Source organism: Vanellus vanellus (assembly GCF_965231255.1).
Source record: "Vanellus vanellus genome assembly, chromosome: 1".
Taxonomy (NCBI): Eukaryota; Metazoa; Chordata; class Aves; order Charadriiformes; family Charadriidae; genus Vanellus; species Vanellus vanellus.
The window spans coordinates 162,994,705-163,007,314 of record NC_138905.1 but is presented as its reverse complement, the minus strand read 5'-3'; the positions used below and the strand labels follow the sequence as shown (position 1 = coordinate 163,007,314).

At 38.6% G+C, this 12,610-nt stretch overlaps 1 protein-coding gene across 5 annotated transcripts in view; it reads left to right on the top strand.

Annotated features, from left to right (window-relative positions):
* The window catches only part of FARP1 (FERM, ARH/RhoGEF and pleckstrin domain protein 1), a gene marked incomplete at its 5' end in the record, with an annotated part of 172,875 nt that overhangs the window by 109,087 nt on the left and 51,178 nt on the right, over window positions 1–12,610 (top strand). For all 5 annotated transcript variants that reach the window (XM_082481882.1, XM_082481879.1, XM_082481883.1 and 2 more), the window contains 5 exons: window positions 1,878–1,975; window positions 6,693–6,807; window positions 7,975–8,122; window positions 10,781–10,876; window positions 11,390–11,553. In XM_082481882.1, the coding sequence (XP_082338008.1) occupies window positions 1,878–1,975; window positions 6,693–6,807; window positions 7,975–8,122; window positions 10,781–10,876; window positions 11,390–11,553 (621 nt within the window). The remainder of the gene's footprint in view (window positions 1–1,877; window positions 1,976–6,692; window positions 6,808–7,974; window positions 8,123–10,780; window positions 10,877–11,389; window positions 11,554–12,610) is intronic.

Here is a 12,610-nt window from a genome sequence, read left to right as displayed (position 1 = left end):
AAAGATACACACGTATGCAGACAGAGTACCTTAAAGGTGTGTTTATTTTCGGTGCATTTCAAAAACTTAATTTAAGCTCTGAATTTCACATTGCATTTGGCATAGAGTCATATTTCTCTGTGAGTAAATATGTAAATGAGGCACTTATTAAGGATCTTCCTCATTAGTAGGTCCTTTCTTTATGTTCAGAAACATTTTGTTACAGTATTTCTTCACTTAAACTTTTCAACTCTTTTTCTGATCTATAATGTTAGTATTTTTAATTACATTTTTCCATTCTAATTCAATATTTTCATTATTAGTTTTTATTTTCAACCTTGCCACAAGATGAAGGCCTCTTTTAAAAAGAGTTCTTGTGTCTTTATCACCTGCTTTGTAAAGAACAAGTCCACCTTTGCGATGTTCTGTGTTTATCTCTGTCTTGTTTTATTTTGGTAATAGAGCAATGGAATGAAAAGAAAAAAGAAATTATTGATATCTCTTGCTGGCCTGGACAGAGAAAAGTAGAAAAGTGGGGTAGGAAGAAGGAATATTTACTTGAAAGACTGAGTTAAAACAATAAAGGGATGAATGAAAACTCACAACGTGAGTTTCCAAATAGATAGTCTGTGTATCAGTTGCTTAATATGTGAACGGTAAATTGATTTTTGATGATCTCTTTCTGCACTTGGAGATGTGTCTTGAAATCCTAATGACTTTTTTTGGTTAGATTTTAAATGTGCGTGCTAGGGAACTTGAATATACATACACAACAGTGTGTAGGATGTGGAAGCATATCCACAGGGAACAGCTTCATCACGTGCAGAAGCAGAGAATACAACACTTTTGTGCTATATTCTTCCACTAAGGTGAATTTTGTATGGGTAAGCAGATGTCTGCAGGTTTCAAAAGGACATTACTTAGATCTGCTATAGTGTTTCATGTACTGTGTATGTTTCCCTACTCCTCAAATCAGCTTGCCCTTTTCATTTAATTTATGTATATCTCCTCATTCAGAAATTCACGGTTCAAATGAGAGCTTTTCACTGAACCTATTAAAATCTGGTCTTATTAAAAACTATTGAGATCCTAGTATGAGCTCTCCAGAGGAGCTGTGGTCTTTGGAAGGCTTTTTAAGGTGTCTAACCAGTTCAGGTTTCCTGCTAGGTTGCATTTTTTCTAGGGAAGAATTCAATGCTGAGTAGAACTAAGAAATTTCAATTCCTGTTGAAGATAGAAAAAATTTAAATGTTGAAATAATGTTGACCTGTGATGTCTCTGCACTTAAACTGTCTATGTAGAGTTGCCCTATGAGGCAACTATGATGGTTTGGAAGTGCATAAGTTAAAAATGGCTGTTGCACATGCAGTGCGGGTAATGGGGCCACAAAAGTATCAGAGCTAGCTAGAGTTGTTTGATTGACATCTTCCCCTTCATTTCCAGGTGAGTGCCTAGGTGAAAGTTTAGAGTTCTCCTTGTGTTCTACAAGAACTAACTGATAACTTTAAATCGCTGGTTTATCTGGCATTTCTTCGTAGTTGCAAGCAGCTCCATTATCTAGTTCTGCTTGCTGTGCGGTTGCTGAGCACTTAATAGCTGTCACATTTGCTTCCACTGTCATATCTCTTCCAGATCTCATTGCTCTGGTTCCAAGGGAGGGAGGGAGAGAGAAAAAGAGAGATATCTTGGTTCTGCAAAGTAGCCACCATGTAAGACTCTAATGGCTGTAATACAGTATCTATTACATTTTATTTAGTTTCTAAACTTAGGAAATTCACATCACTTCTGTAGATTCCAAAAAGTGAAAGGAACATGTAGTCAAAACCAGAGTTAGCGTTGAAATACTTTCCCCTCTTTCCCTCATGCTTTATGTGACTCTGTTCATTTTTATTTTGCAGGTACCTATTTGCATTGCAAGTGAAGCAAGACCTGGCACAGGGAAGGCTAACCTGTAATGATACCAGTACTGCCCTCTTAGTCTCACACATAGTACAGTGTAAGTTCCTTTTTTTTTTTTCTTTCCAGGAGGATAAACAGGATGATTGGTTGGACGTGCTTTGCTGGGTTACCTGTTACTAGCTGCTGTAGGGACAGGTTTAAGCCTTATGGACAATTTATTGTATTTCTGTATAATGGCATTCAAATACAGATAATTTACTCTTTCAAAGAAAGAAGAGCTCCTGGAGACTCTATTTGTATTTTTAAAGCACTGCATTCAATAGTCTGCCTGGGATAATTCAAAAAGCAAACTTCGCAGTCAGTGGCAAACAGGTTGAATTCTTCTGAATTCTTGTTTTCAGGAATACTTTGTATCATGTCAGCAGAGCATTCAAATTCCTGGAGATCTGTATGCTGTCTAGAGAATGTAGTAACTAAACATGCTTAGAATGCCAGACTAAATCACAGTCCTAAGAGGAAACTGATAGGGAAGAAAAAAACAACAACAGATTTTAAGCTTTTTTTTTTTCTTAATTGCAAAGTATGCATAATAAGACTGTTCAGTAGAATCATACATTAACTTTGTTCATCACATCAAAGCTTCTTTTAGCTTCCAGATCACTTGAAAGACAGCGTATGTTTTCCATTTCAAGACTTTATGGATACTCATCTTGAGAATAACATTAGGTAAAACAACTTAGTAGCATGTATACTGGCCGTAATAGACCATTGTTTTGAATGGTCATTGTACAATTCAGTATTGCATGTTTCCACTGAAAGGCTGTTGTATGGAAATTGTAGTCAACAAAGACATTCAGAAGCTCTTTAGCAATGAATAGATAAATCTCATGATCCTTTGTTATAGCCTGTTTGAGTGTAAGGGCAGTTTCTCATCAATTGCTGTTGGAAAGACAGGTATTGCATGGGTTTCTGTTTGCCATCGTCATCACTGACCAGTGTGACTGAGTAGCAATAAGAAGCTGTACAACAGCCTCTGTGAAATCCTGTATTCCTCATACCATTTTAAAACTGAGTATTTTTGCAGCACAGACTTAAAAAAAAAAAAAAAATCCTTGGCCAGTGAGCTTTCTGTGTGTTTTAGTTTTTCCCATTACAGTGTCCAGCATGCCAACTGTAATACTTTCCTCAGTTAAGCTAGTTCTAACTTCCTTTCATCTCAGGAAAAAAAGTCTTGATTGTCTGGGGGAATTGAGTATCATTTGTTACACTGCATTCTAGAAGGGTGAGCTTTCCTACTAAATGTCTGTGTACCAAAGAAAGATGTTGGGGAGAGGACACCCTAATGTATGTGTGTCTCTTCGTTTCAGGTATAGCTTCGTGATCATCCTCTGTTGAGCTCTCATACTTTATATGAGTTATTTTTCTTGTGATTTCTACTTAGATCCTATTTCGTGTCTTACTCATCTCTTAATAATAAGTTCTTCACTGAACCGTCTACAGCTCTGGTGTCTGAACTGCTCAAAGTGCAACTGCTAACTTGTTTTTCTATAGCAACTTCATAAGAGGATAAAATAGAGGATGTCCTTTCACCTTTACAGGCTGTCCCTTTCCCTTTTCTCCAGGGTCAAACTCAAATTTAATTCAGTGTTTTTTTCAAAATTTCTCCTTTATACACCAGGCCATTCCCTCTGACAAACCGACAAGCCCACCAAGAAGCTTTCATTTCAAAGTGTGCAAAAATGGCAAATCACCACCATTGCTCTTATGCTGCTGAGATGCATTATACTGTTGAATTAAATAATTTTCCTCAGTTGCTGGAAATGATCATGATGCATTTGAAATCTTTCTAGCTCTTTGTCCCTTTAACCTGTGAGCTTGAGGTGCAGAGTGATTCTAAACTGATTTTAGGAATCAAGTACTACTCTCCTTATGGGGAAAGTAAAGTAAGATAATTCTGTACCAAAACCTGGAATTTTTCCGTCGTTTCAGGAGAGAGGTGAGAGATTCATCATGCAGAAGTGAGACAATATTCACAGAATCTGAACTGCCATTTTGGGCAGAGAGATGTTGTACCTCGTGGTGCACGTGCAGTGCTGCTTCCCCTTGCCATCTCCTGACTGCAAGCTGGACCTTTTTTTTTTTCTGTTAATGATTTTTCCCCTCTCCCTTTTTGTGTAACAGTATTTGCTAGAAACCTCTGCTAGAAGTTGGAGACTGTCTCATTTATTTATCCATCTTGTGTCTCATGAACATTTTTCCGTGAAAATTTTCTCCGATAAGAGTCTATAGCTGTATCTTACCCATATGGCTGTCTTTTGTGTTCATTTTCTCTCTGGCTTACTATTCAGTAGCTAAAAAGATATTACATATTTCTCTGCAACAGAAATAAAACTAGATAGCTGATAAGAGTAATGATATCAAAGCAGAAAGATTAAGAATGCAGGAGGTTAGGTACTGTTTGTGTTATCAATGCTGTGTCTACAAGCAGTTTCCATGGGGGATATCTGATTCCAGGAGGCCCTTATATTATGTATACAAGCTTATGTCAATGTTATAAACTGCTATTTATATGAAATCATAATATAACAGCAAATAGGTTTCTTTTAAATTAGCATGTATATTACAGAATGAAATTTATATTTGAAACATTCTATTTAAAAATACCTTAAAAGCATTGTAGAAAGTGTTAGAAGTGAGAAGACACTTTGATACCGCAAATAATGCAGTAAAGTTAGTGTGTGAAGTAAGATGATGGACTGATTAAAGGAAAAGAGCTGAAATACAAAGTGTTAGACATACCAGAAGCCCTAACGCAGACAGAATACAGTGTGGTGTAATGCACTTGCAAGATAAGAGAAAAGGGAGCATCAGTGGAAATCAATCTTTGGCTAAAACACGTGAGAAGATTTTAAAGAAGAGTTATATGTGAGGCTGAGAATATTCAAAATGTAACTCCCTCTCATTCTAGAGGGAGTGCTACTAGAAGGGCATTTAAGGTGGAAAAGGAGGGCTAACGAGAGAAGGAAAAGCTGTTGAGTACAAGATCAGAGAGGACAAATGCAGAAGTAACTTGAAAGCCAGGAGGACAACTTTAATAATGGCTTTGCAGTTGACAAACACAGAGGACATTATAGAAATCATGTAGAGGTGAAATAAGAGTCTTCTGTGCTCTTGGCTCTGAAGAAAGCCCTACAGAAGGTGGGTTAAGTCTGTCCATGCAGAAGGACATACAGGGTATGAACTGCATTTTAAAGAATGAAGGCCCATGTTATTTGAGGTGTCGCAAACCTAGGTGGCCTCGTGGCTTCATTAAATAAGAGAAACTTGCCTTTCATTTGAGTTAGGGTTGAAAATGGATGCTAAAGATTTGTGACACTGGGGTGAGTAAAACTGGAGTGAGGGAACTGTTTCTGAGATGGGGACGAAAGGGACATTTTACAAAGGAGAATTCTCAAAGATTCTGTAATACTTTTACTGTGTCAAGGAATGGTTCGCAGCAGAAGGGATAAGGGAAGGAGTGGGAATCAGTCTCAGTTATCAACTCTTTTCCACCTCTGATCTCCAAAGTATAAAAAATCATCGTGTGGCTGCAGGCAATTTGGGTTGAAAGGTTACTGTTCTGTCATTCACAGATGCTTTGGTCCTCATCTTCCCTGCCTACGCCAGGTTATTGCTACCCCTCCGCATTTGCAGGTACATCTGATCCCACACAAACTTTTGTGAGAAATCACCTGCAGTGTTTTAAACATCATCTGAAACCTTTCTTTTTTCTAAACCATCTTATTTTGGACAGAGCTGGTTTGAGGGATCATTTACATGGATGGAATGAGATGAGGATGAGGCAAGGATCTAAGCTTGGGTCTGAGACATCCTAGGTCAACTGTGCAACAGCGTGCTGACTGCAACCTGGATTTAATTTGAGGGCACTGCATTTTAATTTCCCTGACATTATTAGAGTAGCAGCCTTTGTTGTAGCATTGTTGCTATTATTCCAGCAGGTTTGCAGGCAGAGGCTCCTACGCTATTCAGTGAAAAAGCTAACAGCAAGATTTTCAGAAGCATTCCAAGAATAGCAGGCAACAAGATAGTAATCTGGCAACCACACATAGATTGCCTGCCCGCCTCCCCCTTAACCCAAAAAAAAGGAAATCTCACTGAATGGGCTGCAAAATGGAAGGTGGGTGTGACATACTGTTGCACACACGGTATTGAATAACTGCAGCAGATGGGAGCAACTTTGAGGAGGAGGGAGACAGAATGTGTCTCAAACTGCTGCAAAATTAGAGGAAGACAAATGTTTCATAACCCCATGAGGTGGAATACGTCTGCATTCAAACAAGCAAACAAAACCATCTCTTTTCAGATTTTCCCCCGAAGATTACAGTGTGGGGCGTGGGCCTGGGGAGGAAGCTTGTGCTTGCTGCTCTAGGGAAAGGCACCTGAGTGATGGATGAGTTCTGCTGAATTAGTGCCATCCTCCCTTTCACATCAGCCCCCTTATCCTGCACACAAGTCAATGGAGCACTGTGGTGGCTTCATTTGCTCTGCTGACATCCAACAGCTACTTACTTGGTTAGGGTGGATGGGAAGAATCCTTGCGCTGCTTCTCACGTATCGGATACTAACACAAAGGAGCAGGGGGGAATATGTGGCAGATAACGTAGTGGGAATCTGAATTATAAAACCATGACACAGCTTGCAAGAAATTATGTTTGCTTCTGTGCCCTCTTCCAGCTACCTGCACCTTTTGGATTGCCCGAATAATTCAGATTTAATACAATGTTTTAATAGACTTTTTTTAAAATTCTCCGTAGCTGAGATTGGGGATTTTGATGAAACCATAGATCGTGAACACTTAGCGAAGAACAAGTATATACCTCAGCAAGAAGCACTAGAAGACAAAATCATGGAATTTCACCGTAGTCACATGTAAGACATTTTTATTCTTGTTATGGGCCACCTTTTCCTTTAGAGTAGTTCTACCTGTAAATATATGCTAGATCATAAGTACAGAAGAGATTTGGACCTCTGACTTTCTCAAAGGTTACTTCTCAAAAAACATTTAGTGAATTTCCTGAAGGTTATTCCTTCCTTTCTCCCGTCATCATAACAAGATGTTTAAAGAGCAATTGATTTTGATATTCATTCAAGCATGCCATTATTTTACAGTCTATTTCATACAAAATGCTTCATTGCTGATTTTGTGCATGCAGGTATGATTGCAAATGAAGACTGATCAGTCAGGCACTTCTGACAGCAGTCTTTGATTTCAAGGACATTGAATATTGCTTTTTCACGTTTCCATGCTGTACTTAGAGATGGGTGAAGAGGGGCTTTAATGATAGTTTTAGGAAAAACATGAAGTGCTTGCAGAATTGGGGACTTGGGGGCATAGGATTCAAGATGATGATGCAAACAGGTATCCTAAGGCCTGGAGAAAAGACTAATAGTAAGAAGATGGTTCAAAGATTACAAATAAGACGTAAAAAGGTATTTTTTGGCTGTCGAGAACACTTCAAGGCTTGAACAATTTAGTTTTGAGCCATATTGAATTAGATATGAGTGGTTGGGAGATCTATAGCAGTAATAATCTAAACTTTTGCATAATTTCATCATGATTAATTTAGTGCTTGTGGGTTCCCCCCAACATTTATGTTAATGTTTTCATGTCTTCTGTTTTTACTTCATTTTGGTATTGCATTCACTTTTACAATGAACAATGTCCTTACATACTTCTGTTTACGATTTTTTTTAGGAATATAGCATGTTTTTCCAATGGAAAATAAAAAGAGAGGTAGTGAATTCTGTTAAAGTTAATGGTTCAAAATCTAGCTATATCAGGCGTCTCAGAATTGGAGCAGTTAAAATTTCTAATAGACTGTAAAATCTGTGGATTATTTGGTATTGGTTTAGACTAAGATAAAGTTGTTGTTCTAGCTGATATAAATCTGGGGACATAAATAAACTGTACTGATATTATACCTCTGACGGGTTTCAGTCTCTTTGATGACATGTCTCTTTGTTCTCTGGAGGGCCTGCTGATCTCTATTAAAAGGTGTGAAGAATTTGTGTGTCTTCTCTATTTTCTTTCTCAAGGGGACAAACACCAGCAGAGTCTGACTTCCAGCTGTTGGAGATTGCCCGTCGGCTGGAGATGTATGGAATACGCTTGCATCCAGCCAAGGACAGGGAAGGGACAAAAATCAACCTGGCTGTTGCCAACACAGGCATTCTGGTGTTTCAGGTTAGAGCGGCTCAGGACATAACTTTGTACTTTGTAAAGCAGAGAGATTTCTTACAGTGATAAAAATTCAAGACCTCAACCATGTCTAAAAGAATTTGGTTGAGAACATTCAGAAACGTCCAAATTTTTTCTAACAGTGACCTTAAACCTTTTATAGCTGCATTAGGTCCTTCACTTCCAGGGAGTCTTACCTTGTTTGCATGCACAGGGTAGAACTCCATCTGCAGCCACAATGTGCTGTTCAAGATGTAAACTGATCCACAGCTCACAATTTGCAAGTTGGTCATGCTGACACCTCCTCCATATAGGAGCAGGTAGGTCCTGCAGTCATGGTGCATACTAAATGGGTGTGAAGCAGGGACAAATAAAACAGCAGACAACTGGAGTACCTGGAGAAGGATGTAAGAAGTGAATGTAAGCTCTCTGTAGCATTACTTTGTCAGAGTTTTTACAATTTTCTTGATCAGCCTTGGCCGTTCTACCTTTGCTGAATCCATGAATCTTACTTCTTTTCCTTAAAGATCCAAAGTATTTTCCTTGCATTTCTTTCCTCTCCTATCCTACCCCAGTCAGCCTAGCAAATATTGATGAAGCATCATTAGTAAATTTATCAAATTCTTGTTCTGCAGTTCCCCTTAGGTAAATAACAAATTGGGCTTTTACAGTTTTGAAGGACAGATAGTCAGCTGGTGTAAACTGTTTTCACTTCAGATGATCTTATGTCTACTAGCATCCCGAATGCTACTTACCTTGCTGTATATTAAAAACAGTAAGTACACTGTTCTTGAAAACATCTGTTTTTACAATTGTCAAAGACTACTCATTTTAACTTCTGTTAAAATACTAGTGTTTTCAAGCTTATAAAGTACTTTGAGTCCTTTTATAAAGAAAAACAACAGCAACAAACAAACCCAGAAATCTGTCTGACCCAAATGCTGAGATCTAAATTAAAAAAAAAAATAATAAAAAAAAATCCTGTTCAATTAAATAGGTTGTTAGTAAAACCCCAAAAACTGAAGCATAGCTTGAAGCATGAGAACACCAGGATGTTGATAGAAATGCACATAACTCAAATAATTGTATGTTCAGGCCCTTCCCCTGCTCCCCCACAGTATTTTCATCACCTGAAGTAATGAATTTCAAAGCCTTATAAATTAAGACTGTCTTACAGCTGAAAGTATGTGTCCACACAAAACAGCGCTGAGTCCCAGCAGGCAGCTGCGATCCTTCCGTAAAGATGTAGCTGCTGGTTGAAAGCCCAAGGCCTGATTTGTAAAGCTCTAAAACTCAGTCATCTCTTCTTCTCCTAATGTGTTTTGGCCTTTCAAAACAGTGGTTTTGGGAATTTTCAGAAAAACTTGGAAATTCTGTTGGATCAAGCTCCAAGACTGAATGCTGAAAAGGAAGTCAGGCTCTGACCTCCTGGAGTCTGCCCAGCAATTGGCCTCTGGCAGTAGGCTTAGGGCTTCCTTCAAGCAATTCATAGGACAAGAGCCTTAAGTTCATCTTTTTGTTTTGGATATAGCTGAGAGAAATTGACATATGAAGACCTCATTAGAATGACCTCAAGAAAAATAAAGGTTCACTCACAAATGGCATAAAGCAGTACTCAGACTTATTTTAAAGCCTGCCATTTATTTAGAAATCGGTGTCAGTGCTGCTGAATATTCTGAGGGACATTAATTATGTGATTCTTAGACAGCAGGTTGACTTAGCAGAGATCATCCCACTGTCATTACTCCTACATTCGTCTGGTGATGGCGCCCAAATCAACATGGGTTTCTGCATTTAGCAATCCTGTAGTAGCTCTCTGAAACTTCTGCACTGGAAGCATGTTTGTATTGAAGTCTTTACTGTACAAACTACTGTAATGAATATTTTAAAATAATACTTCCAATACCTTCTAACATAGATTAAGGAAGAGACTTCTGGCGAGTAGGGGCTAATGATGCAATGGCTGGGTATTATAGTATTTTGAAGAAAATTTCTCTCAGGCTTCCTGTTTGCTTCTGGGTTTTGGTTGCTATTTTTGGGGAAAAGCATTTTGTGACTCTTCAGAGGCAAGTAATTTATTTAGGTTCCTTTTACTTCTGTTGCTCCCTATGCAAGGTCAAAATACAATATTTTGCACTTCCAATACAAAACTGTTTTTTCCCCCCAGTTTGGTGATATTTAAAGGAGTGTTTATTTTGCCCTGTAGACAGACAAAGAGGAAAGAAATCTACCCCATCAAAGTGAGGTGACCACGTTAGGTGTCTGGATTCCCTGCATTCTCTGTAGCTGGTAGAAAGAGAAGGAGGCAGCTCTGGGAGGTGACTTAGTCCACTGAAAATCAGAGTCTGCATAGTGGAACAAGATAACATCATCTGGGCAAAAGCTAGGCCAGCCTGTTTTGTGCAGTGATACTGGGTCAGATACTTTCACATCAACCCAGTATACCTAGTCCTATAAATATGCAAGAGTTTAACCATAAGTACTTGCCTTTAGTCACAGCACCAGATGCTTATGCTTTGTGTTATCAGAGGATGAGTGATAAGAAAGATCATAATTTCAAGTGAAGTGAATAGATGATTAATTTATGACAAGCTTTCTTTAGTGGTTTAGATTTCTCTGTTGAGATCTGGAATGCTTAAACTCTGCTGCCTTTGTTCTCTGTAGGGTCACACCAAGATCAATGCCTTCAACTGGGCTAAGGTTCGAAAGCTGAGCTTCAAGAGGAAACGTTTTCTTATCAAACTACGGCCTGATGTGAATGTAAGTCCTTGTCAGGAATTGATGAAGATGGCAAAAGGTTATTTGGTAAATTTCTACTCAGAGATAATATACATGTTTTTATCACCTCAAGAAGATTTAAAAAAAAAACAAATTATTGCTTATGTTCACTGTTGGTACTGCACACATCAACCTGGCATCTCAGGTGAGCAGTCCCAGCAAAGGAGATATAAATTGAATGTCACAGAGTCATCTTCTGGCTGTGACTCTGGTACTCTGTCATCAATTCTTAAGTTAGAGCATGTGAAACATCTCTTCTTGTTAAAGTTAAGACCACTGCTTTATCTCTGTTATATATGTCAATGAAAGGAAGTTTGAGGAATACTGATACTGCTAGGCAGATTAGTGGAAAGGATAGGGCCTGTTAAGCCTGAAAGCCAAAGAGCTGGGAAAAAGTTGTGGGTTTTTTTGTAGCATAGCACCTGCTTTGTCAACGCGTCTCTGTAATGTGTGTTGCTTTCTTGCTTATATTGCAAACACTCTCTCAATTTTCAGAGTTCATTCCAGGACACCCTGGAATTCCTTATGGCCAGTAGAGATTTTTGCAAATCTTTCTGGAAGATCTGCGTGGAGCATCATGCCTTTTTCAGGCTTTTTGAAGAACCTAAACCAAAGCCTAAACCCGTTCTTTTTTCTAGAGGTTCATCATTTAGGTTCAGGTAAGACCTACAATTCTTCTTTCCACATTTGTTGCCTCCCCATTTCAAAATCACATCCATAATGATGTAGGATTAAACACATTATTTTCAGTTCCCCTTTTTTACATCATAGTTTGCTCCTTTGTATTTTCTTCTCAGCCAGAACAGTGCAAAGAACACTGTAGGGAAAAAGCCTGCATTCGTTTTCTAGTAGCAGTTGCAAAGTAGCTTTTTGGAGGTAAAATATAAAGTATATAGGTTTCAGCTGGTTTCACATAAGAAAATCCACCTGTGTCCTAAGCAACCATAGCTAGCAACTTTTTGGCACTCTTTTGATCCTCTGCTTCTAGGATGGGATCTTTCCTGTGTGTCAGAGTAGAGATTTGTATTTTCGTTGCATGTCCCTGTGGTAAACCCATTTCTATGCAGTTAAAAGCAGTGGCTTGTCTTTACTCTGAGACCTTTATGCTTGCAAAGGGTTTATGTGAGATGACCACCTGTGCTGAGACCAAGTCTACCTGTGATATTTTTAGAGCTGTAGAAAGGTTTTTAATAGTCAGGTTATTGGCTTTTTTTCTTACACTGGCAGAAGCCTCATTGTAGATGTTGTATTGTGTATGCCGGGGGGGAGGAATCCTTTTATTCATAGAGTTTATTTTGTTTGCAAAGCTGATACAAGCTGAACAGCCAGAAACCCTCTTTGCTGAGATAAACTGTACACACTAATTGCCTTGCACAAGAACATTGTAGATATGGCCCTTCTGTCTTCCCACTTTGATTCCTGCCTATGACGTAAATTAATTAAGATGGAAGGACCTGTGTTAGGGTAAACAAGCTATAATTGTTAAGTTTCTGCCTGAGTAAATAGAAGACTGTAGGTGCATTCAACTTACGTCCTGGTTTAGAGTGCAGGTTTTGGCTACATCCTCCACTCACTGTGAGCTGTGCTGCATACATTCAATAACGTTTTCCAGGCCTTGTGATAATTCAGTTAGTTTAAAGCCTGTAATGAATGGGAAAGATTTGGATCTCTACTGAACATTCTTGAGGTGTGGGTTTCCTTTACTGCTGTCCTTTC